Source organism: Oncorhynchus kisutch, linkage group LG6 (assembly GCF_002021735.2).
Source record: "Oncorhynchus kisutch isolate 150728-3 linkage group LG6, Okis_V2, whole genome shotgun sequence".
NCBI classification, from domain to species: Eukaryota; Metazoa; Chordata; class Actinopteri; order Salmoniformes; family Salmonidae; genus Oncorhynchus; species Oncorhynchus kisutch.
Genome location: NC_034179.2, coordinates 48,186,941 through 48,212,083, shown reverse-complemented (window position 1 = coordinate 48,212,083; position 25,143 = coordinate 48,186,941). Strand labels below are relative to the sequence as shown.

The 25,143-nt window shown below is 42.9% G+C and overlaps 1 protein-coding gene across 1 annotated transcript in view; it reads left to right on the top strand.

The window, feature by feature from the left end:
* Positions 1–25,143, top strand: part of LOC109892928 (CAP-Gly domain-containing linker protein 2-like) — a 53,656-nt gene that overhangs the window by 10,970 nt on the left and 17,543 nt on the right. Inside the window, exons 6-7 of the mRNA XM_031825946.1 lie at positions 2,379–2,592; positions 13,467–13,664. Of these exons, the coding sequence (XP_031681806.1) occupies positions 2,379–2,592; positions 13,467–13,664 (412 nt within the window). The remainder of the gene's footprint in view (positions 1–2,378; positions 2,593–13,466; positions 13,665–25,143) is intronic.

Below are 25,143 nucleotides of genomic sequence, written 5' to 3'. Positions count from 1 at the left end.
CTGATGGGTGGTTGAATGTTCGTGGGCAAAGAATAATTAACTACATAATCTCCACCCCTCAACCAGTATGCTACAAGAGCTCAGACACGGGACAACAGACACACGGGTCTCTACATTGCAGATGAGCTGAAGGCAGTCATCAATGTCCTTGGACCACAGAAGGTATTTGCACAGGTGACAGACAATGCTGCGAACATGAAGGCTGCTTGGTCTAAAGTGGAGGAGTCCTACCCTCACATCACACCCATTGGCTGTGCTGCTCTTCCATTGAATCGGCTACTCAAGGACATCATGTCACTGAAAAAAATTGTTACACTCTGCAAGAGAGCCAAGGAAATGGTTAGGTATGTGAAGGGCCATTAAGTTATAGCAGCAATCTACCTCACCAAGCAAAGTGAGAAGAATAAGAGCACCACATTGAAGCTGCCCAGGAACACCCTTGAGGTGGTGTTGTCATCATGCTTGACAGTCTCCTGGAGGGGAAGGAGTCTCTCCAAGAAATGGCCATATCACAGACTGCTGATATGGACAGCTCTATCAAGAGGATCCTCCTGGATGATGTATTTTGGGAGACCGTGGTAAGCAGCTTGAAACTCCTGAAACCTATAGCAGAAGCCTTTGCACGGATTGAGGGAGACAATGCCAATCTGTCTGATGTTCAGACTCTGCTTGTAGATGTAAGAGGAGAAATCCATACTGCCCTGCCCACTTCACTGTTGCTCCAAGCAGAGGAAACTGCAGTTCTGAAATACATCAAAAAGCATGAAGACTTCTGCCTGAAGCTCATACACGCCGCAGCGTACATGTTGGACCCCAAGTATGCTGGCAAACGTATCATGTCTGGTGCTGAGATCAACAAGGCCTAGGGTGTCATCACTACTGTGTCTCGCCTCCTTGGCCTTGATGAGGGCAATGTTCTTGGCAGTCTGGCGACGTACACTTCCAAGCAAGGGCTTTGGGATGGAGATGCAATATGGCAGTCGTGCCAACATATCTCAGCCACCTGGTGGAGAGGACTTTGTGGATCTGAGGCTCTTTCCCCTGTTGCCTCCATCATCCTCCAAATCTCACGAACATCATCCGCCTCAGAGCGCGACTGGTCCTTGTTTGGAACACACACACCAACGAATGCAACAGGCTGACAAATACAAGGGTTGAAAAATTGGTGGCCATCCGGGCAAATATGAGGCATTTTGAGTCTGACAATGAGCCATCCTCAACAAGGTTGGAAAGTGACAGTGAAGATGAGGCCTCAGAGTCTGATGTTCAAGAGGTGGACATTGAGGAGGTCCAGGGAGAAGACACGGAAGCCTGAGAGGAAGACAACCAGACCTTTAGTTTCTAGACTTGTAGTTTCTAGACTATCATTTTATAATGTATGTTGAAAACGTTTTTGGGAGATAAGATGGATCATTCAATGTTTCCTTTTTTTTGTTCAGTGAAATCATCCCATGTGAAGAGTGAACTCATTTAATTAAAGTTCAATTCGTAACTAAATAGTGTTTTTTATTTCTATTGGAAGGATTTAATCATTTGCGATTATGTTTACTTATGATAAGATAAATATATCCGGGGCGGCAGGTAGCCTAGTGGTTAGAGCGTTGGACTAGGAGCTGCAAGATCGAGTCCCTGAGCTGACAAGGTAAAACTCTGTCGTTCTGCCCCTGAACAAGGCAGTTAACCCACTGTTCCTAGGTCGTCATTGAAAATATGAATTCGTTCTTAACTGACTTTCCTAGTTAAAGGTAATAAAAATATATCCAATGCAAAAAACAATTAAATGGTATAAATTTGCATATAATTCTCACAAAGTTTCCACCTCTGAATATTCCCCAAAATGTACAACCCTAGGTAGGCCACACAAGCTCACAAAACAGGACCGTTGAGTGCTGAAGCACATAGTGGGTACAAATCGTCTGTCCTCGGTTGCAACACTCTCTACCGAGTTCCAAACTGCCTCTGGACGCAACGGAAGCCTAGCTTGTAGGCCTATGGTCCTAAATGAAAGGGAAACAGATTGCCATTTGTAGCCCAATAGACCACTGAAATCAGTCAAACCGAGCTCAATAACTCAATGCATGCACACAGTCCTATTGAATATGATTTCACCTATATTGTGTGTAGGCCTATACCATCTTGATGTACCCAGTTTATCAAGAGATTCACCATTCAAATAAATTCTTACCGTTATGTCGTTTGTTTAAAAACAAAGTCAAATTGATTGTATTGATACATGGCTGTCGCTGGGAATTTTTCTCATCAAAAAGTTAACATTTCATTATATTTATTATTGGCATTAAATGTCAACTTCCTTGACCCCCACAAATCATCATTAGCCCTTAAAAACCCATATCGGTCATTCTCTACCTCTGACCCAGGTACTTCCAGTGTCCGCCCAGGTTTGGACTGTTCGCACCCATCCACAAGGTGATCCGTATCGGTTTCCCCTCCACCAGCCCGGCCAAGGCCAAGAAGAGCAAGCGCATGGCCATGGGGGTGTCATCCTTGGCCCACAGCCCCAGCAGCTCGTCCATCAGCTCTGTTAGCTCTGTGGCTTCCTCAGTGGGCGGGCGGCCCAGTCGAACTGGCCTGGTGAGAGATACACATGCATGCATGGACATAAACCAACCAATGTATTTTCATGACTATAACTGCCAGTCTAATGGGGTGGTATCATTCATGTAAAGTGCCTTCAGAAAGTAGTCATACCCCTTGACTTTACTTGAGTTACAGCCTGAATTCAAAAATGATTAAATATATATATATATTTTTATCTTACCCATCTACACATAATACCCACAATGACAAAGTGAAAACATGTTTTTAGAACTTATTGCAAATGTTTTGAAAATGAAATACAGAAATATCTCATTTACATAAGTATTCACCCTTGAGTCAATACGTTGTAGAAGCACCTTTGGCAGTGATTACATCTGAGTCTTTCTGGGTAAGTCTCTAAGAGCTTTCCATGCCTGGATTGTGCAACATTTGCCCATTATTTTTTTAATTCTTCAAGCTGTGTCTAATATCCAACGTTTCGACAGACAAGCTGTCTTCATTATACCCTGATGAAGACAGCTTGTCTGTCAAAACGTTGGATATTAGTTATTAAATTATTGCATCTGAGTGCATCTAAGAGTGTGTGGCTCTCCTTTTCTTTTTCAATCATTGCTATACAACCATTTTCAGGTCTTGCCATAGATTTTCAAGTAGATTATAAGTCAAAACTAACTAAGCCACTCCAGATCATTCACTGTCTTCTTGGTAAGCGACTCCAGTGTATATTTGGCCTTGTGTTTTAGATTATTCTCATGCTGAAAGTTGAATTAATCTCTGTGTCTAGTGGAAAGCAGACTGAACCAGGTTTTCCTCTGATTTTGCCTGTATTTAGTTCCACTCTGTTTATTTTTTATCCTGAAGAACTCCCTAGTCCTTAACGATTACAAGCATACCCATAACATGATGCACCCACCAATACGCTTGAAAATATGAAGAGTGGTATTCAGTAATGTGTTGTATTGGATTTGCTACAAACATAAAACTTTGTATTCAGGACAAAAAGTGAATTGCTTTGCCACATTTTTTTGCAGTATTACTTTAGTTCCTTGTTGCAAACAGGATGCATGTTTTGGAATATTTTGACAGTTGAAGTCGGAAGTTTACATACACTTAGGTTGAAGTCATTAACTCGTTTTTCAACCACTCCACAAATTTCTTGTTAACAAACTATAGTTTTGGCAAGTCTGTTAGGACATCTACTTTGTGCACGACACAATACATTTTTCCAACAATTGTTTACAGACAGATTATTTCACTTATAATTCACTGTATCACAATTCCAGTGGGTCAGAAGTTTACATACACTAAATTGACTCTGCCTTTAAACAGCTTGGAAAATTCCAGAAAATGATGCCATGGCTTTAGAAGCTTCTGATAGGCTAATTGACATCATTTGAGTCAATTGGAGATGTACCTGTGGATGTAAATCTGTCTGTCAAAATGTTGGATATTAGGTTATTAAAATATTGCATCTGAGCTCCTAGAGTGTGCGGTTCTCCTTTTCTTTTTCAATCATTGCCTCTTTGCATGACATCATGGGAAAATCAAAAGAAATCAGCCAAGACCTCAAAAAAAAATTGGAGACCTCCACAAGTCTGGTTCATCCTTGGGAGCAATTTCCAAACGCCTGAAAGTACCACGTTCATCTGTACAAACAATAGTACGCAAGTATAAACACCATGGGACCACGCAGCTGTCATACAGTTCAGGAAGGAGGCGGGTTCTGTCTCCTAGAGATGAACGTAGTTTGGTGTGAAAAGTGCACATCAATCCCAGAACAACAGCAAAGGACCTTGTGAAGATGCTGGAGGAAACAGTTACAAAAGTATCTATATCCACAGTAAAACTAGTCCTATATCGACACAACCTGAAAGGCCGCTCAGCAAGGAAGAAGCCACTGCTCCAAAACCGCCATAAAAAAGCCAGACTACAGTTTGCAACTGCACATGGGGACAAAGATCGTACTTTTTGGAGAAATGTCCTCTCGTCTGATGAAACAAAAATAGAACTGTTTGGCCATAATGACCATCGTTATATTTGGAGGAAAAAGGGGGAGGCTTGCAAGCCGAAGAACAGCATCCCAACCGTGAAGCACGAGGTGGCAGCATCATACTGTGGGGGTGCTTTGCTGCAGGAGGGACTGGTGCACTTCACAAAATATTGAAGCAACTTCTCAAGACAATAGTCGGGAAGTTAAAGCTTGGTTGCAAATGGGTCTTCCAAATGGACATTGACCCCAAGAATTACTTCCAAACTTGTGGCAAAATGGCTTAAGGACAACAAAGTCAAGGTATTGGTGGGCCATCACAAGACCTGACCTCAATCCTATAGAAAATGTGTGTGCAGAACTGAAAAAGCATGTGCGAGCAAGGAGGCCTACAAACCTGACTCAGTTACACCAGCTCTGTCAGGAGGAATGGGCCAAAATTCACCCAACATATTGTGGGAAGCTTGTGGAAGGCTACCCGACACATTTAACCCAAGTGAAACAATTTAAACGCAACGCTACCAAATGCTAATTGAGTGTATGTAAACTTCTGACCCACTGGGAATGTGATGAAAGAAATAAAAGCAGAAAAAAATTCTTCTCTCTGCTATTATTCTGACATTTCACATTCTTAAAATAAAATGGTGATCCTAACTGACCTAAGACAGGGAATTTTTACTAGGATTAAATGTCAGGAATTGTGAAAAACTGAGTTTGAATGGCTAAGGTATATGTAAACTTCCGACTTCAACTGTATATTGTACAGGTTTCTTCTTTTCACTGTCAATTAGGTTAGTATTGGGGAGTAAATGCAATGTTGTTTATCCAGCCTCAGTTTTCTCCTATTACAGCCACTGCTGGCTTGCCTCTGAAGCTAAGCAGGGTTGGTCCTTGGATGGGAGACCGGATGCTGCTGGAAGTGGTGTTGGAGTGCCCGTAGGAGGCACTTTTTCCTCTGGTCTAAGAAAATATCCCAATTTCCCAGGGCAGTGATTGGGAACATAGAGGGCTGTCTTTCGGATGAGACGTTAAACATGTGTCCTGACTCTCTGTGGTCACTAAAGATCCCATGGCACTTATCGTAAGAGTGGGGGCGTTAACCCCAATGTCCTGGATAAATTCCCAATCTGGCCCTCATACCATCATGGCCACCTAATCATTCTCAGCTTTCAATTGGCTCATTCATCCCCTTCCTCTCCCCTGTAACTATGACCTAGGTCGTTGCTGTAAATGAGAATGTGTTCTCAGTCAACTTACCTGGTAAAATAAGGGTTAAATAAAGTTAAATTAAAAACTCTATAACTATTTTATAGTCACCATTCGCCTCATTGTGAAATCCCTGAGCGGTTTTCGTCCTCTAAGGCATCTGAGTAAGGAAGGACGCCTGTATCTTTGTAGTGACTGGGTGTATTGATACACCATCCAAAGTGTAATTGATAACTTCACCATGCACAAACGGATATTCAATGTCTGCTTTTTTGTTTTTTACTACTTATAGGTTTCCTTCTTTGCGAGGCATTGTAAAACCTCCCTGGTCTTTGTGGTTGAATCTGTGTTTGAAATTGCTCGACTGAGGGACCTTACAGATAATTGTATGTGTTTGGTATAGAGGTGACTTTATTAATATATCCGCTTGTATTTACCCCCCCCCAAAAATGAAATGCTAATTAGCTGCTAGTGTGGCTATCATAAAGAACAACAAATGCCAGGACGAGACTGACGAATCGAGAGACAATGGTAAGAATCTCTGGATTAACTGTAATGTTAGCTAAATGTAATAATTATTAAATTGGCTACATTTCTTCAAAAGGACAATTCCGTGATCTATCTTGTGCAAGTTTAAAAATGTACACAATACCTGTTAGCAAAAGTGTCAGCTTGAGATGACGTGCAGGAGCTTGCAGGGATTTTTTGTTTTTCATGATGTCTATTTTGATGCTAATTAGCATTATTTGAATCTGAGAGTAAATTGAGCTGAATATATTGATAAAAGTCACGTTGTCCAAGAGAGATTTACATGGTTCTCAAAACGTCACACCAGGGTAAGCCTACACGATACACAGCCCTTATTTTATGTTTTTTTTAAATGTTTTCCCTATGGGAAAAATAAATGGTGGAAAAACGATTGAAGTCATTTCCCTGTTTAATCTCTAGGTTTTGTGGGTATTTTAAAACCTCCACTGTGAGGCTCTGTAGGAATTAATGGATTCTACAGTATTTCAATTAAAGGACAAAATTACAAGTATTTAAGTATTGTTTTGTTGTATTGTAGGACAGTAACATTATTGCTTTCCAAAACGTACTCGGAAATGTTTTTATATATTCTATTTTTTATGTTTAGCTCTCATATAATAAAAAATATGCATTATTAAGATGTCTGTAATATAATAAATGTGTCAAAAACAAATGTAGACATTAAATGCATTTCTATGGCTTTCAAAATATTTTTTACAACGGTGGGTGAGTGGCAAGATCGAGGCGCAGTGGTTTCAAAACAGCGCCCTCTGTTAGTCATCTAGTGTAGATATAAATAATTGAGCGGTATGCACACACAACAACTTGTCCCAGGTGCTGGATCAGAGAGGACAACGTAAAACAAAAAGTAAATCTGTACACTGGTATAATGCTCCCAAAGCGTTTAGTTGCATTATACACATTTTTGCAGACCTTTAGATATAAATAATTGAGCGGTATGCACACATCAATTAAAAACGTGCCCCAGGTGCTGGATCAGAGAGGACAACGAAAAACAAAAAGTAAAACTGTACACTGGTATAATGCTCCCAAAGCGTTTAATTGCATTATACACATTTTTTCAGACCTGACAGATACAAACAGACTGAAAGATGAGACTGACAGAGAGCAAGAGATGGAGAGAGACAGAGGATGGGAGAGAGATTAAGAGAGGGCAGAGAGGGAGACAAAGAAGACATGCAATACAGTGCCTTGCAAAAGTATTCAACCTCCTTGGCATTTTTACTATTTTGTTGCATTACAACCTGTAATTTAAATATATAATATAAATATATAATTTGAATATATAATATTCGTGTAATAGACATACACAAAATAGTCCAAATTGGTGAAGTGAAATGAAAAAAAACAACAACCAAAAAACAGAAAAGTGGTGCGTGCATATGTATTCACCCCTTTGATATGAAGCTCCTAAATTAGATCTGGTTCTACCAATTACCTTCAGAAGTCACATAATTAGTTAGATTGCACACAGGTGGACTTTATTTATCTGTCACATGATCTCCGTATGTATACACCTGTTCTGAAAGGCCGCATAGTCTGCAACACCACTAAGCACAGGGCACCACCAAGCAAGCGGCACCATGAAGAACAAGGAGCTTTCTAAACAGGTCAGGGACAAAGTTGTGGAGAAGTACAGATCAGGGTTGGGTTATAAAAAAAATATCTGAAACTTTGAACATCCCACGGAGCACCATTAAATCCATTATAAAAAAATGGAAAGAACATGGCACCACAACAAACCTGCCAAGAGAGGGCCGCCCACCAAAACTCATGGACCAGGCAAGGAGGGCATTAATCATAGAGGCAACAAAGAGACCAAAGATAACCCTGAAGGAGCTGCAAAGCTCCACAGTGGAGATTGGAGTATCTGTCCATAGGACCACTTTAAGCCGTACACACCACAGAGCTGGGCTTTACGGAAGAGTGGCCAGAAAAAAGGCATTTGCTTAAAGAAAAAAATAAGCAAACACGTTTGGTGTTCTCCAAAAGGCATGTGGGAGACTCCCCAAACATATGGAAGAAGGTACTCTGGTTAGATGAGACTAAAATTTTGATTTTTGAAGCTAGTATTAGTAGTTTAAAGCTAGTATTGATATATTATCAGTATTGATGGAAATGTCTGTCTGTGTATGTCACCCCTCTGCCTCTTATCAGGCAGTCAGGTGACATATTTGGAAGATGTAGCACATTAGGTCAATTAACCTCAGCGAGCATTAGGACACCCTAATGATCACATTCTGGCACATCAGTTGGCCATCTTGGTGCTGGCAGTAGGGCTAAAGTACAGACATACTGTGTATACCCAGAAAACATGACCCCGTTGGCCCCATGTGGGTATTCGGTGGCCAAGGTGAGCACGGGCTAGCCCACACCAAGCCAAACACATTCTAGCCTACACCAGCCCAACTCGGGCTAGCCCGACATGGGCCAGCCCACACCAAGCCCAACACTGTCGTGGTTCCACCTGTCACGAGAGGGCTGCAGATACCGTCCTAGAGACATTAACATCACTCAGGTGTGTCCTATTTACTCGTTATGATTTCCATGTTAAAAGGGGTGTGTTTTCTGTTGCCCTTTGCAGAAGTTTGAATTGTATACCGTGTGCGGTCGTTTACTGGGTGAGGTTTCGAGACTTAGTGTGTGTTGTTTTTCTAGTGTACTTTGATCCTAAAGTATTCATGTTTACCCTTAACCGCTGATTCTGCATCTGGTCTCTTCTCTGCACCTGGGTCCAACCTCACTACGTCACAGCAAGCTTCTGCCTCAACATGGACCCAGCAGAGATCACCCAGATCCAGAATGCTATAACCCACCAAGGAGAACTACTGTTGCGGCAGCAAGAACAACTCTCCCAAATATCAGAGACCCTCTGGACACTTACCGATTTTGTCCAACCACGGCCCAACCCCAACCCAGGAGGAGCCAATGCCCAAGTCTCATCACCCAGTGCTACAGGCGTCGCCATAGTTCCTCCAGGGAAGCTGTCCGGGAACCCAAGATCCCAGCCCCCGAGCAGTATGACGGCCACCCTGGAGGATGCAAGGGGTTCCTCACTCAGTGCGCTCTGGTGTTCGAGCTACAGTCCTCCTCGTTCCACACCAATCGGGCCATGATAGCCTATATCATCTCTCTACTCTCAGGTAAGGCCCCGGCGTGGGCAATGGAGGTGTGAGAACAGCAGCCACCATCCTGCAGCTCCACATTAGCCTTCACTGCCAAGCTGCGACGAGTCTTCAACCACCCAGTCAGCAGACGATAAGCGGCAAGCCGACTGTTCAACCTCCGCCAAGGGGCCAGCCCAGTGGCTGACTTCGCCATTGAGAGAGGACCTCGATTCCCTGATAAAGCTGGCCATCAGGATTTACAACCGCATCTGAGAACGTGAAAGACAGCGCCTTTGACACCACCACCGGTTCCCGGAGCACCCCAAGCCCCCCCCCCCGAGCCCAGAATTAAGGAGCTCAGGCAGCTGGGACGCACACGTCTGAGCCCGCAGGAATGTGACCGGCGCATGAGCAACGGCTGCTGCCTCTACTGCGGAGGTCTCGGCCATCTCCGTTTTACATGCCCAGAGTTGATGGGAAACACCAGGCTCGCCAGGACAAGGGGAGACCCTGACGAGCTGTGCAGTTACATCCCAGGTACCCAGTCACCCTCTGACACTACCCGCAACCCTCCATTGGGACAACCGTCAGCACCACATTCAAGCCTTCGTGGACTCTGGGGCTTCACCAGAGAATTGCAAATGTCCCATTCCTCTGCAGGTTCAAGCCCTCAATGGACGCAGCATCGGCTCCGGCCAGGTGGAATATCAGACCAAGCTCATTCTACTGCAGGTTGGGGTGAACCACTCAGACTCTTAGTTTTCTTTTGATCACTGCTCCCGAGAACCCCCTTATCCTAGGGTACCCCGGGCTAGTGCTACAACCCACTATTCTCTTGGTCCACAGGACACCTACTAGACTGGGGTAAGAACTTCCAGACTAAATGCCTAAAAGCCCCACCAAGTGTCTCACCTTGTTCCCTGGCATCCACTGAAGACCAAGACTTTTCCGCTCTCCCTCCTGAGTACGTTGACCTCCGGGAGGCCTTCAGTAAGAGGCAATCCGCCACCCTCCCTCCTCATCGTCCATACTACTGTACCATAGAACTCCTACCCGGCTCCACCCCTCCCCAGGGCCGTCTGTACTCCCTCTTGACCCCTGAAGCAGCAGTCATGGACAATTACATCCGGGAGTCGCTGGAGGCAGGTTTCATTCACTCCTCTACATCCTCAGCTAGTGAAGGTTTCTTCTTTGTGGGAAAGAAGGATGGAGTTCTGTGTCCCTGCATCAATTACAGAGGGCTGAACAGGATTACAATTAAGAATCGTTGCCTCTGATGTCTGCCGTCTTGGAGTTTGCCCATTGGGCCCAATTCTTCCCCAAACTGGACCTCCGCAACGCTTACAATCTGGTGAGAATCAGGGAGCGAGATGAATGGAAGACTGCTTGACCCCGTATAGGTGAGGGCGGTCACAGACTGTCCCCCATCCCGCCTCACTTAAACAAGTCCAGTGGTTTTACGGACGTTTTGACGTTTTATATGCAACTTTTATGCGGGGAAGCACCTCGTGGCCCTAACCCGCATGTCCCAGAACCATTCTTGCTGGACCCGCGAGGCTGACAGGGCATTTGGGAAGCTTAAGGGATGTTTAATCTCCGGACCCATCCTTGTCCATCCGGATCCTACCCGTCACTTCGTGGTAGAGGTGAATGCCTCAGACACCGGAGCAGGGGCGGTCCTTTTACAGCGGAACGAGTGGGACAAGAACCTGCCTATCTCTCCAAGTGGTTCTCGCCAGCGGAACGCAACAACGATGTAGGCAACCGGGAGTTCTTGGCAGTTAAGTGTGCCCTTGAGGGGTGGAGACACTGGTTGGAGGGACACCTCATCCTTTTGTGATCTGGACGGACCATAAGAACTTGGTCTCCATTCAAGAAGCCAAGAGGTTGAACACTTGCCAGGCTAGGTGGGCTCTGTTCTTTAACAGGTTCAACTTCGCACTAGCCTATTGCCCGGGATAAAATAATTAGAAAGCAGACACCCTGTCCCGCCAACACAATGTCTCTAATGAGGAGAGGGACTGCGAGCCCATTATCCCCAGCTCCCGCATTGTGGCCCCCATGATATGGAGTATTGATACCACTGTCCGACAAGCCCAGACCCGAGAACCTGACCCCGGCTGGGTCTCACTACAGACTTTATGTTCCGCGATCAGCCCGTTCCCGGGTACTACAATGGAGACACTCCTCTGAAATTAACTGGGCATCCAAGGGTTAATCGGACACTGGAGTTCCTGAGGCGGAGATTCTGTTGGCCCAACATGATTGAGGATGTGAGATCCTTCGTTACAGCCTGCTCCACCTGTGCCCAAAGCAAGTCCTCATGACAGCGACCGGCTGGATTGCTCCAACCTCTGCCCATCCCCAGCCAGTCCTGGTCCCACTTGTCCGTAGACTTTATCACAGAATTACCCCCATCCCAAGGGCTTACCACTATCCTGGTTGTTGTCGATCAGTTTTCCAAGGCTGCCCATTTCATCACCTTACCCAAGTTGCCCTCAGTGAAGGAGACCGCTGATCTCATGATTACCCATGTCTTTCAACTACACAGACTTTCCCAGGACATTGTCTCGGATCGTGGGCCACAGTTCGTCGCACGGTATTTGAAAGCCTTCTGCTCCCTGTTGGGGGCGTCAATGAGTCTTTCCTCTGGGTTTCACCCAGAGTCTAATGGGATAACGGAACGGGCCAACCAGGAGTTGGAGAAGTTCCTCTGCTGTTTCGTCTCCACCCAGGCGAGCAACTGGATCAAGTTCCTCGTCTGGGCAAATATGCTCAAAACACACTGCCGAACTCGTCCACTAGACCGTTCGAGTGTCAGTTCTGGTTTGTTCAGTTCAGTTCTGTTGTCCTTTGCAGAAGCTTAAATTGTTTACCATGTGTGTTCGTTTCCTGAGTGTGTTTTCGAGACTTAGTGTTTGTTGTTTTTCTAGTGTACTGTGATCCTGCTGCTACCGTTTCTCAGTAAAGTATTTATGTTTATCCTTAACCACTGATTCCTTGTCTGGTCTATTCTCTGCACCTGGGAACAACCTCACCACATCACAAACATAGGCCAGCCCACACCAAACCCGACATGGGCCAGACCACACCAAGCCCAGCACCTAGAGGCTGGGGCTCATTAGAATATTTGGGGGCGTAGTTTGCACACCGTTATTTTTGTGCAACCGTGACTGAGTGTCATTCCAGTTGAAGTGTTCTGTTGTGAGATACCCATTTGTTATTTCTTGTACACTGATGACGTCTTTATAAAGACGTCATCTGCCACACCCATTGCTGACCGGTGTATTAAAATCGAGCACACAACCATGCAATCTCCATAGACAAACATTCACAGTTGAATGGCCTTATTGAAGACCTCAGTGACTTTCAACGTGGAAGACGTGAACCTTTCCAAGAAGTCAGTTTGTCAAATTTCTGCTCTGCTAGAGCTACCACAACAGCACTTACAGTTGATCGGAAGTGGAAACGCCTAGGAGCAACAACTGATCAGCCACGAAGTGGTAGGCCACACAAGCTCACAGAGCGGGACCGCTGAGTGTTGAAGAACAGAGCCCTGACCTTAACCCCATCGAACGCCTTTGGGATGAATTAGAATGCAGGCTGCGAGCCAGGCCTAATCACCCAACATCAGTGCCCGACCTCCTTAAATGCTCTTGTGGCTGAATGGAAGCAAGTCCCCGCAGCAATGTTCCAACATCTAGTGGAACGCCTTCCCAGAAGAGTGGAGGCGATTTTGGAATGAGATGTTTGAAGAGCAGGTGTCAACATACACTACATTACCAAAAGTATCTTTAGTTTGCTCCTAATTTTTTTTCTAATGCTCCCAGACAAATGTCCTCAATAATAATTAAAATATCATGAAAGCCCCTTATTTCATGCAGCATAGAAATAATTAATTTTTCTTGCATTTTTAAATTTAGTGTGTATAAAAAAAGTGTAATGCTGCAAGACAAATTTCCTCTAATCTTATTTGTTTCTCTCACATCCTTCCCCCCTCTCTCTCTCTCCCCCCAACCACCCTTCCCCCCTACACAACCTCCCCTCCCCCTCCATAGCTCACAGAGACGTCGTCGCGCTATGCCCGCAAAATTTCAGGCACTACTGCGCTGCAGGAGGCCCTGAAAGAGAAACAGCAGCACATCGAGCAGCTGCTGGCCGAGAGGGACCTGGAACGGGCTGAGGTGGCAAAAGCCACCAGCCACATCTGTGAGGTGGAGAAGGAGCTCAGTGTCCTCAAGGCCCAGCACCTGCAGGTAGGCAGTAACCTGAGTGTCAGTTTTTGTCATCGTGCCATGAAATTGCAAGCCCTCTTTTTGTACTGCTTTGGTCAGTTTTATGCAATAATATTGCGATGATTTCACTGTTTTAGGCTGAAACAGTGAGGTGATTGGTCAAATTCACAATAATTGTTGATTTTGCAAAAAAATATTATATCGCAGAATCCTGGGGGGACTGGCTTACTAGACTCAAAGTGGGACTAAACTGTAAATAAACCATCTCTAATGCGCTTTGGTTCGCCTGGAGATGTTCATCGTTTATAAACAAATCAGTCAGAAGCTATTTCTGACGAATCAGAATCTCATGCAAGCTGAGCCTCACATTCATAAAGCCATTCAAAGCTGAATGTTATCTCCCATGGTTATCTCTCTTTTCTAGACAAGGTGCATGCTAGTTTTTGCATTGCCCAGTCCCCTTTTTGGGTGGAGATTTCATTTACGGAGCAATGGAATAATATGAAAAATCCGCCCATCCAGGGCACTGGTGATGCAAAACTAACGTCGCCAAGGAAAGCAAGTCCAGCGCTCTCAACCAATCAGTATTTATAGCGGAAACAGAGAGCGTCTTGGCCTTTGGCTAGCCATACCTACGTTTATGTCTCCAACCATGCTGTCAAAGGCACACAGCTAGGAAATAAGCTAGCATTTATTTCACTAGAAAGTTGCTAAATGCATGCCAGACAAAGCTTCTCTTGTGCGTTCTTCACGATTAAACAGTCACCGTGGGTGACTCGGGAATTTAAAGAGCGCCTCAACCAGAAAAAAAACAAGTGTTTAAATCATGTGGCAGTAAAGAGGAAAGGAGGCAACATCAAAATCTTACTACGGCAAAGGGAGGCTTACTGGATATCGTATCTAAAACATTGACCCCTAGTGGTCAGAATATTGACTGATCTCATGCCCTTCTTATGAACAAATCTTTATTTTATAAACAAGTCTTATAAATTGATATATTCTTTCTACAGCTTATTAGCGTGCACCAAATATGTTCCCCCTGTTGATGATGCTCATTATACATTAAGGTTGAACCAAAAGATTACATGTAACAAATATGAAATGAAATATGAAACAATTATGTGAAATTGAATTAAACAATAATGCATGTTGATGCTAATATGATGTACAAAATTCAATTGTTTCTATATGATAACAATAGCGTAATATATTTAATATGCCATAAACTTTTTATTTATTTTTATTTTCACTAATTCTTTTTAATTAACTTAATAATTATGACACACCCCTCATTGTTTGCACTAATTGCCCTGTTTGTCTCCATAACCTGGTTCACGTATTCATGATATTACCCCGAGAAAGGCACCGTGATGCGAAACGTTGGTAAATACCCATTAAATTGTTGGGAGTTTATACATGGAGTGTATATTTACTCCGTAAATGAAATCTCAAGACTTTATTTATTTTGATAGTTAAAAGTTTATTCGCCGTTAGTCAGCACCTTCAGATAAACACATTTTTCTGGGTGTGCGCCTTCTCATGTTTTTTAAGCTAGTAAAGAGGAAAGGAAAAATGTTCAGAGGAGACTCAAAAGCAAGATCAAGGAGTGCAAGACAGCTGACAAAGACAAATTAGACAATGTTTTTAAAGACAATGACAGTAGGAAAGTCTGGCAAACCATCACAGGTTACAAACGAAAGATGCATTGCATGACTGTTGATAATGACCTTGTCTTTGCAAATGTTTTGAACCATTTCTATTGAAGGTTTGACATGGGTGATTTTACATCGCAGCATAAATGGCCATGGACAGTGTAGACAGCATACGGGGCAGCAGGGTAGCCTAGTGGTTAGAGCGTTGGACTTGTAACCGGAAGTTTGCAAGTTCAAGCCCCCTAGCTGACAAGGTACAAATCTGTCGTTCTGCCCCTGAACAGGCAGTTAACCCACTGTTCCTAGGCCGTCATTGAAAATAAGAATTTGTTCTTAACTGACTTGCGTAGTTAAATAAAGGTAAAATAAAAAAAATAAAAAAATACCAGCTGTTGATATACAAATCCCTGTGATGACGTCAAGCACTACAGTTCCAGAAGCTGTTCCAGCTGTCACTGGACAGCGGGATAATTCCAGACTTATGGAAAAAGTTCCTGATTGTTCCAGTACCTAAAAACACCAGGCCAAAAGAAAATAACGACTTACACCCTGTAGCCCTGACATCTGTACCTATGAAAACAAAAAAACAGTATTTCTGGTGTCTCATCCCAACTAGATCCAAACCAATTTGAATACCGCGCCTCCAGGCGTGTTGATGATGAGTTACTGGACATGCTGAACATCATATACGAACACTTAGAACAGGCAAATAGCCTAGTGAAAATTGTATTAATTGACTTCAGTGGTGGACAAGCTGGTGAATTTGGGTGTCAACTCTCTACTGATCAAGCGGATCAACAGTTTCCTTGTGAATTGTACCTAACAAGTGAAGTTCAACTCTGCCATCCCCACATCTAGAACGGTGAATACGGGAACATCACAAGGGTGGGTACTTTCACCGATCCTTGAACGTTCACCGATCCGTGAACGAACGATGGTCAAGCCTCTGAGCCAGCCCACACATTATTTAAATATGTAGATCAAAATCAAATCAAATTTTATTTGTCACATACACATGGTTAGCAGATGTTAATGCGAGTGTAGCGAAATGCTTGTGCTTCTAGTTCCGACAATGCAGTAATAACGAACAAGTAATCTAACTAACAATTCCAAAAACTACTGTCTTATACACAGTGTAAGGGGATAAAGAATATGTACATAAGGATATATGAATGAGTGATGGTACAGAGCAGCATAGGCAAGATACAGTAGATGATATCGAGTACAGTATATACATATGAGATGAGTATGTAAACCAAGTGGCATAGTTAAAGTGGCTAGTGATACATGTATTACATAAGGATGCAGTCGATGATATAGAGTACAGTATCTACGTATGCATATGAGATGAATAATGTAGGGTAAGTAACATTATATAAGGTAGCATTGTTTAAAGTGGCTAGTGATATATTTACATTTCCCATCAATTCCCATTATTAAAGTGGCAGGAGGAGAGTCAGTGTCATTGACAGTGTTTTGGCAGTAGCCACTCAATGTTAGTGGTGGCTGTTTAACAGTCTGATGGCCTTGAGATAGAAGCTGTTTTTCAGTCTCTCGGTCCCAGCTTTGATGCACCTGTACTGACCTCGCCTTCTGGATGACAGCGGGGTGAACAGGCAGTGGCTCGGGTGGTTGATGTCCTTGATGATCTTTATGGCCTTCCTGTAGCATCGGGTGGTGTAGGTGTCCTGGAGGGCAGGTAGTTTGCCCCCGGTGATGCGTTGTGCAGACCTCACTACCCTCTGGAGAGCCTTACGGTTGAGGGCGGTGCAGTTGCCATACCAGGCGGTGATACAGCCCGCCAGGATGCTCTCGATTGTGCATCTGTAGAAGTTTGTGAGTGCTTTTGGTGACAAGCCGAATTTCTTCAGCCTCCTGAGGTTGAAGAGGCGCTGCTGCACCTTCATCACGATGCTGTCTGTGTGAGTGGACCAATTCAGTTTGTCTGTGATGTGTATGCCGAGGAACTTAAAACTTGCTACCCTCTCCACTACTGTTGCATCGATGTGGATGGGGGGGTGTTCCCTCTGCTGTTTCCTGAAGTCCACAATCATCTCCTTAGTTTTGTTGACGTTGAATGTGAGGTTATTTTCCTGACACCACACTCCGAGGGCCCTCACCTCCTCCCTGTAGGCCGTCTCGTCGTTGTTGGTAATCAAGCCTACCACTGTTGCGTCGTCCGCAAACTTGATGATTGATGACACCGCTCTTGTGGGTTTTTCCACCCAAACCGCTCTTGTGGGTTTTTCCACCCAAAGAAACTGTCAAATTCGTCCAGTGGTACGCAATTTGTCCAGTGGTGCGCAGATAACTTTCTTGAAATAAACGTTAAGAAAACAAGACATTGAAATGGATTTTTAGAAGGAATGAAACTGCACTATCCCCTATGAAGTTCAATTGGGAATCCGTCGATAGAGTGACCACGTATAGATATCTGGGAATCGAAATAGACGAACTGAAATTCAATGACTGTATCCTTGCAAAGAGAAAGAAACTGCCACATACAATGTTTTTTTTTAACGCAAACTGAACCATTTTAATGTTGATTGCCATATCCTACAACTGTTTTATAAATCTGTCCTGCAGAGTGCGCTGTCCTTTGGTCTGACATGTGTCTTTGGAAACATACGAGCACAAGACCATGTCAAGCTTCAGCGCTTGATCAAGACGGTGGGAAGGATAATTGATATAGACCAATAATCAGCCACCAGTCTGTACACAAAACCTATTCTCCAAAAACTTGAAAGCATTTTACAGGATCCCCTTCACTCAAAACTCAGTCGCAGCAGCCGTAAAAGTGGAAAGAGACTTCTTTAAGACCACCAGTGGCGCTTTTATAGCTCAATCTAATTTGTGCTGATGAAAAAAAAAATCCATAGCTCTAACGGACACATGCTCAAACTCGCACACTTTTGACAGATTTAAACATCTGCAAATTATCGAGATATCAAAGTGTCACCAACATAAACCTAAACAATAGGCCTAGAGCAAATGTAGCATATGGCACACATTTTTCAAATGCAAATAGCGCTTTTCGGTAGTGCTCAAAGCATGCAATTCCCGAGAGCAGCATTTATTTTTCATCTCAAAGCATTGAGCCCAATCAGTGCTCCATGACAACAAAATCATAAACAACAGTGTAGTAACAGAGTTGACTAGTCCTTAGTTTTTGTGTTATGCTCATGTAAAACAATTTGGCTAATCTATATTTCCATATTTCCTAGTCACTTGAAGATCCAGGGGTATTAAATATATTGGAATGACTGACAATCTGACATTTGTTTTTATAAATGTAAAGATATAGCCTAATCATATTATTATCTGTAGTAGAAAGGGATGGGTAACCAATCCAAAAAGAAACATGAAACATCCATTTATGGCCAGCTATGTAAACTCTAACATTGACTTATCCTGCAATATGTCGTTCAATTGGTTATATTCATTTTGGCGCTTCTAATGCTTCTTATTAAGGAAGTTGACATTTATTGAGATGAGTCTTGTCCTTGAGGCAGAACCGAGCGATTTCCGCTAGATGGGCCACCTGCAAAAAAAAATGTATGAAATCAGACACTTGCTTTTTTGGTCTTAATTTAAATTTAGGCCTTAGGGTTAGCAGTGTGGTTAGGGTTAAGGATGGGTTTAAAATCAGATGTTATGACTGTGGCTGTGCCAGCTAGTGGCCAATCTGCAGAGCTGCCTCCAAAACAATATTTGTGATGAAAAACACTAACCTGCGCCCCTTAAAGGGAATGTAATCGAAAACGTTATTATCCCACCAGGGGGAAATTAATTTTCTTGTGTGCTTAAAAAGACAGTATATAAAAACAGAACAATACGCAATCAAATTCATTTGAAAGTGTAATAGCCTACATATTTACAGTGAAAGTACAATATGCTGTACACTCACGTGACCAATAGACTATCCATTGTGTATATCAGTTGAAGTCGGAAGTGTACATACACTTAGGTTGGAGTCATTAAAACTACTTTTTCAACCACTCCACAAATTTCTTGTTAACAAACTATAGTTTTGGCAAGCCGGTTAGGACATCTACTTTGTGCATGACACAAGTAATTTTTCCAACAATTGTTTACAGACAGATTATTTCACTTATAATTCACTGTATCACAATTCCAGTGGGTCAGAAGTTGACATACACTAAGTTGACTGCCTTTAAACAGCTTGGAAAATTCCAGAAAATTATTTAATGGCTTTAGAAGCTTCTGATAGGCTAATTGACATCATGTGAGTCAATTGGAGGTGTACCTGTGGATATATTTCAAGGCCTACCTTCAAACTCAGTGCCTCTTTGCTTGACATTATGGGAAAATCAAAACAAATCAGCCAAGACATCAGAAAAAAATTGTAGACACAAGTCTGGTTCATCCTTGGGAGCAATTTCCAAATGCCTGAAGGTACCACGTTCATCTGTACAAACAATAGTACGCAAGTATAAACACCATAGGACCACGCAGCTGTCATACCGCTCAGGAAGTAGACGTGTTTTGTCTCCTAGAGATTAACGTACTTTGGTGCGCTAAGTGCAAATCAATCCCAGAACAACAGCAAAGGACCTTGTGAAGATGCTGGAGGAAACGGGTACAAAAGTATCTATATCCACAGTAAAACGAGTCCTATATCGACACAACCTGAAAGGACCCACAGCAAGAAAGAAGCCACTGCTCCAAAACCGCCATAAAAAAATCATGGGGACAAAGATCGTACTTTTTGGAGAAATGTCCTCTAGTATGTTGAAACAAATATAGAACTGTTTGGCCATAATGACCATCGTTATTTTTGGTGGGAAAAGGGGGAGTTTTGCAAACCGAAGAACATCATCCCAACTGTGTAGCATGGGGGTGGCAGCATCATGTTGTCGGGGTGCTTTGTTGCAGGAGGGACTGGTGCACTTCTCAAAAAACAACATCTCAAGACATCAGTCAGGAAGTTAAAGCTTGGTCGCAAATGGGTCTTCCAAATGGACAATGACCCCAAGCATACTTCCAAAGTTGTGGCAAAATGGCTTAAGGACAACAAAGTCAAGGTATTGGAGTGGCCATCACAAAGCCCTGACCTCAGTCCTATAGAAAACTGAAAAAGCGTGTGCGAGCCAGGAGGCCTACAAACCTGACTCAGTTACACCAGCTCTGTCAGGAGGAATGGACCAAAATTCACCCAACTTATTGTGGGAAGCTTGTGGAAGGCTACCCAAAACATTTGACCCAAGTGAAACAATTTAAAGGCAATGCTACCAAATTCTAATTGAGTGTATGTAAACTTCTGACCAACTGGGAATGTGATGAATGAAATAAAAGCTGAAATAAATAATTTTCTCTACTATTATTCTGACATTTCACATCCTTAAAATAAAGTGGTGATCCTCACACAGATCCCAAACCGGCTGCGCACGCATCGTGTGCTATCGTGCATACATTTATTTTGCCCCCCCACACCAAACGCGATCACGACACGCAGGTTAAAATATCAAAACTAACTCTGAACCAATTACATTAATTTGGGGACAGGTCGAAAAGCATTAAACATGGATGGCAATTTAGCTCGTAATATTAGCTTGAACCTGCAAACTAACGTTAATTTGTCCTATTTAGCTAGCTTGCTGTTGCTAGCTAATTTGTCCTGGGATATAAACATTGAGTTGTTATTTTACCTGAAATGCACAAGGACCTCTACTCCGACAATTAATCCACACATAAAAGGGCCAACCGAATCGTTTCTAGTCATCTCTCCTCCTTCCAGGCTTTTTCATCGTTTAACTTATATGATGATCGCAACTAAACTTTCATTGTATTACCACGACTACCGGCAAAACAGTTCATGTTTCATTCACCCATGTGGGTATAACCAATGAGGAGATGGCACGTGGGTACCTGCTTCTATAAACCAATGAGGAGATGGGAGAGGTAGGACTTGCAGTGCGATCTGCATCAGAAATAGGAATGAGTTCTATTTTAGCCCTTGGTGTCACAGACGCTCGTTGGCGCGCGCAATAATTGAATAAAAAGGATTTCTAAATTTATTTTGCAACACTCGTCTGGTCTGGTCAGCATGTAACTGACCTAAAACAGGGAATTTTTACTCTGATTAAATGTCAGGAATTTTGAAAACTGAGTTTAAATGTATTTGGCTAAGGTGTATGTAAATGTCTGACTTCAACTATATGTACACACACACTAAAGTTATGCTCTAGTCGGCTGGCCCTCGCTACATATTCGTCGCCAGAACCACTGGCTCCAGGTCATCTACAAGTCCATGCTAGGTAAAGCTCCGCCTTATCTCAGTTCACTGGTCACGATGGCAACACCCATCCGTAGCACGCGCTCCAGCAGGTGTATCTCACTGATCATCCCTAAAGCCAACACCTCATTTGGCCGCCTTTCGTTCCAGTTCTCTGCTGCCTGTGACTAGAACGAATTGCAAAAATCGCTGAAGTTGGAGACTTTTATCTCCCTCACCAACTTCAAACATCTGCTATCTGAGCAGCTTACCGATCGCTGCAGCTGTACATAGTCTATCGGTAAATAGCCCACCCATTTTTACCTACCTCATCCCCATACTGTTTTTATTTATTTACTTTTCTGCTCTTTTGCACACCAATATCTCTACCTGTACATGACCATCTGATCATTTATCACTCGTGTTAATCTGCAAAATTGTAATTATTCGCCTACCTCCTCATGCCTTTGCACACAATGTATATAGACTCCCCTTTTTTTCTACTGTGTTATTGACTTGTTAATTGTTTACTCCATGTGTAACTCTGTGTTGTCTGTTCACACTGCTATGCTTTATCTTGGCCAGGTCGCAGTTGCAAATGAGAACTTGTTCTCAACTAGCCTACCTGGTTAAATAAAGGTGAAATAAAATAAATAAAAATAAAATAATACATTTGGGGTCACTTGGAGAGAAAAAAAAAGAAAAGCATATTTTTTTGTCCATTAAAATAGCATCAAATTGATAAATTAGAAATACAATGTAGACATTGTTAATGTTGTAAATGACTATTGTAGCTGGAAATGGCTGATAAAAAAAAAGGAATATCTACAGAGGCGCATTATCAGCAACCATCACTCCTGTGTTTCAATGGGACGTTGTGTTAGCTAATCCAAGTTTATAATTTTAAAAGGATAGTTGATCATTAGAAAACCCGTTTGCAATTATGTTAGCACAGCTGAAAACTGTTATTCTGATTAAAGAAGCAATTAAACTGGCCTTTAGACTAGTTGAGTATCTGGAGCATCATGATTTGTGGGTTTGATTACAGGCCCAAATGGCCAGAAACAAAGATCTTTCTTCCGAAACCTGTCAGTCTATTTTTGTTCTGAGAAATGAAGGTTGTTCCATGTGAGAAATTGGCAAGAAACTGAAGATCTCGTACAACGCTGTGTACTACTCCCTTCATAGAACAGCGCAAACTGGCTCTAACCAGAATAGAAAGAGGAGTGGGACGCCCCGGTGCACAACAGAGCAATAGGACAAGTACATTAGAGTGCCTAGTTTGAGAAGCAGACGTCCTTCATAAGTCCTCAACTGGCAGCTTCATTAAATAGTACCCGCAAAATACCAGCCTCAAAGTCAACAGTGAAAAGGCGACTCCGGGTTGCTGTCCTTCTAGGCAGAGTTCCTCTGTCCAGTGTCTGTTCTTTTGTCCATCTTAATCTTTTCTTTTTATTGGCCAGTCTGAGATATGTATTTTTCTTTGCAACTCTGCCAAGAAGGCCAGCATTCCGGAGTTGCCTCTTCACTGTTGACGTTGAGACTGGTGTTTTTGCGGGTACTATTTAATGAAGCTGCCAGTTAAGGACTTATGAGGCGTCTGGAACGTTCTTGATACACACAGGAAACTGTTGAGCGTGTAAAACCCAATTCTTGACACAAACTGGTGCGCCTGGAACCTACTACCATTCCCCGTTCAAAGGCACTTCAATTTTTTGCCTTGTCCATTCACAGTCTGAAGGGGAAAACATACATAATCCATGTCTCAATTTTTCTCAATGCTTAAAAATCCTTCTTTAAGCTGTCTCCTCCCCTTCATCTACACTGACTGAAGTGGATTTAACAAGTGACATCAATAAGGGATCATAGCTTTAACCTGCTCAGTCTGTCAAGGAAAGAGCAGGTGTTCTTGATGTTTTCTACTCTCGGTGTATATCACTTGTAGACTAGCACAGGAAAGCAGCGCCACAGATGAAAGGGGAAACTAGTGATCAAACCTGAGTTAGTTAGTCGCTTATCTTTGGTAGAGCATGCGCGGCTTGCCTTGCTCCCTCCGACAGTCAAACAACTGAGATTGAGATTTTTTTTCATGAAACTAACACAAAGTAATTTAACTAATAATAATGCAGTACTTTCCACAAAAAGAAATATTGTGAAGTAACACTTTACTTTTGTTAAATGTGGCTTTTCCAAGTAACTAATTCCAACACGGGTGATGATGGTAATTAGCCATAAAAGCCGTTGGGCCGTGCAAGGACAGTGGTGACAGTGTGGCTGTTCCTGTTCCTGTTGCTGCAGGACTATTTTCCTGCTGTAAATAACTGGCTCAAATTAAGATCCTACATCTGTAGTTGCATGCTGTCACGGTCACTGCAGACTACACACTCACACCAGCCAAATCAGCAGCACCCACTCTATGACTCAACCAGGGAAATGTCCTAATATGTCATCCCAATGAGTCTGCAGATGTTGATGAGTCACGCAAAGACAGGGCTCTTGACTGAATTAAGAGAAAAGCAACTGCATATCTGTCAGACAAATTCATCTGTTAGATATGGAAGTTGACAACATATAGGGCTGGTTTCCCAGCCAGTTTAAGCCTAATCCAAGACTAAAAAGCATTCTCAATGGTGATTATCCACTGAAATAATGTTATTGTAGTAGTGTGTGCTGTACATCATTGGAACTGACTGACACACACAAACACACACTCGCAGGAAAGCATATCTAATGTGCTCTGGTTCGCCCCGGGGTGTGCTTTGAGTGATTCTCCATTGAAATAGTTGTTTTAGTCCAGGACTAAAATGTATCTGTGTCTGGGGTTGTTCCATGTCATTTATAAATATATACAGTGCCTTGCGAAAGTATTCGACCCCCTTGAACTTTGCGACCCTTTGCCACATTTCAGGCTTCAAACATAAAGATATAAAACGGTATTTTTTTGTGAAGAATCAACAACAAGTGGGACACAATCATGAAGTGGAACGACATTTATTGGATATTTCAAACCTTTTTAACAAATCAAAAACTGAAAAATTGGGTGTGCAAAATTATTCAGCCCCTTTACTTTCAGTGCAGCAAACTCTCTCCAGAAGTTCAGTGAGGATCTCTGAATGATCCAATGTTAACCTAAATGACTAATGATGATAAATACAATCCACCTGTGTGTAATCAAGTCTCCGTATAAATGCACCTGCACTGTGATAGTCTCAGAGGTCCGTTAAAAGCGCAGTGAGCATCATGAAGAACAAGGAACACACCAGGCAGGTCCGAGATACTGTTGTGAAGAAGTTTAAAGCTGGATTTGGATACAAAAAGATTTCCCAAGCTTTAAACATCCCAAGGAGCATTGTGCAAGCGATAATATTGAAATGGAAGGAGTATCGGACCACTGCAAATCTACCAAGACCTGGCCGTCCCTCTAAACTTTCAGCTCATACAAGGAGAAGACTGATCAGAGATGCAGCCAAGAGGGCCATGATCACTCTGGATGAACTGCAGAGATCTACAGCTGAGGTGGGAGACTCTGTCCATAGGACAACAATCAGTCGTATATTGCACAAATCTGGCCTTTATGGAAGAGTGGCAAGAAGAAAGCCATTTCTTAAAGATA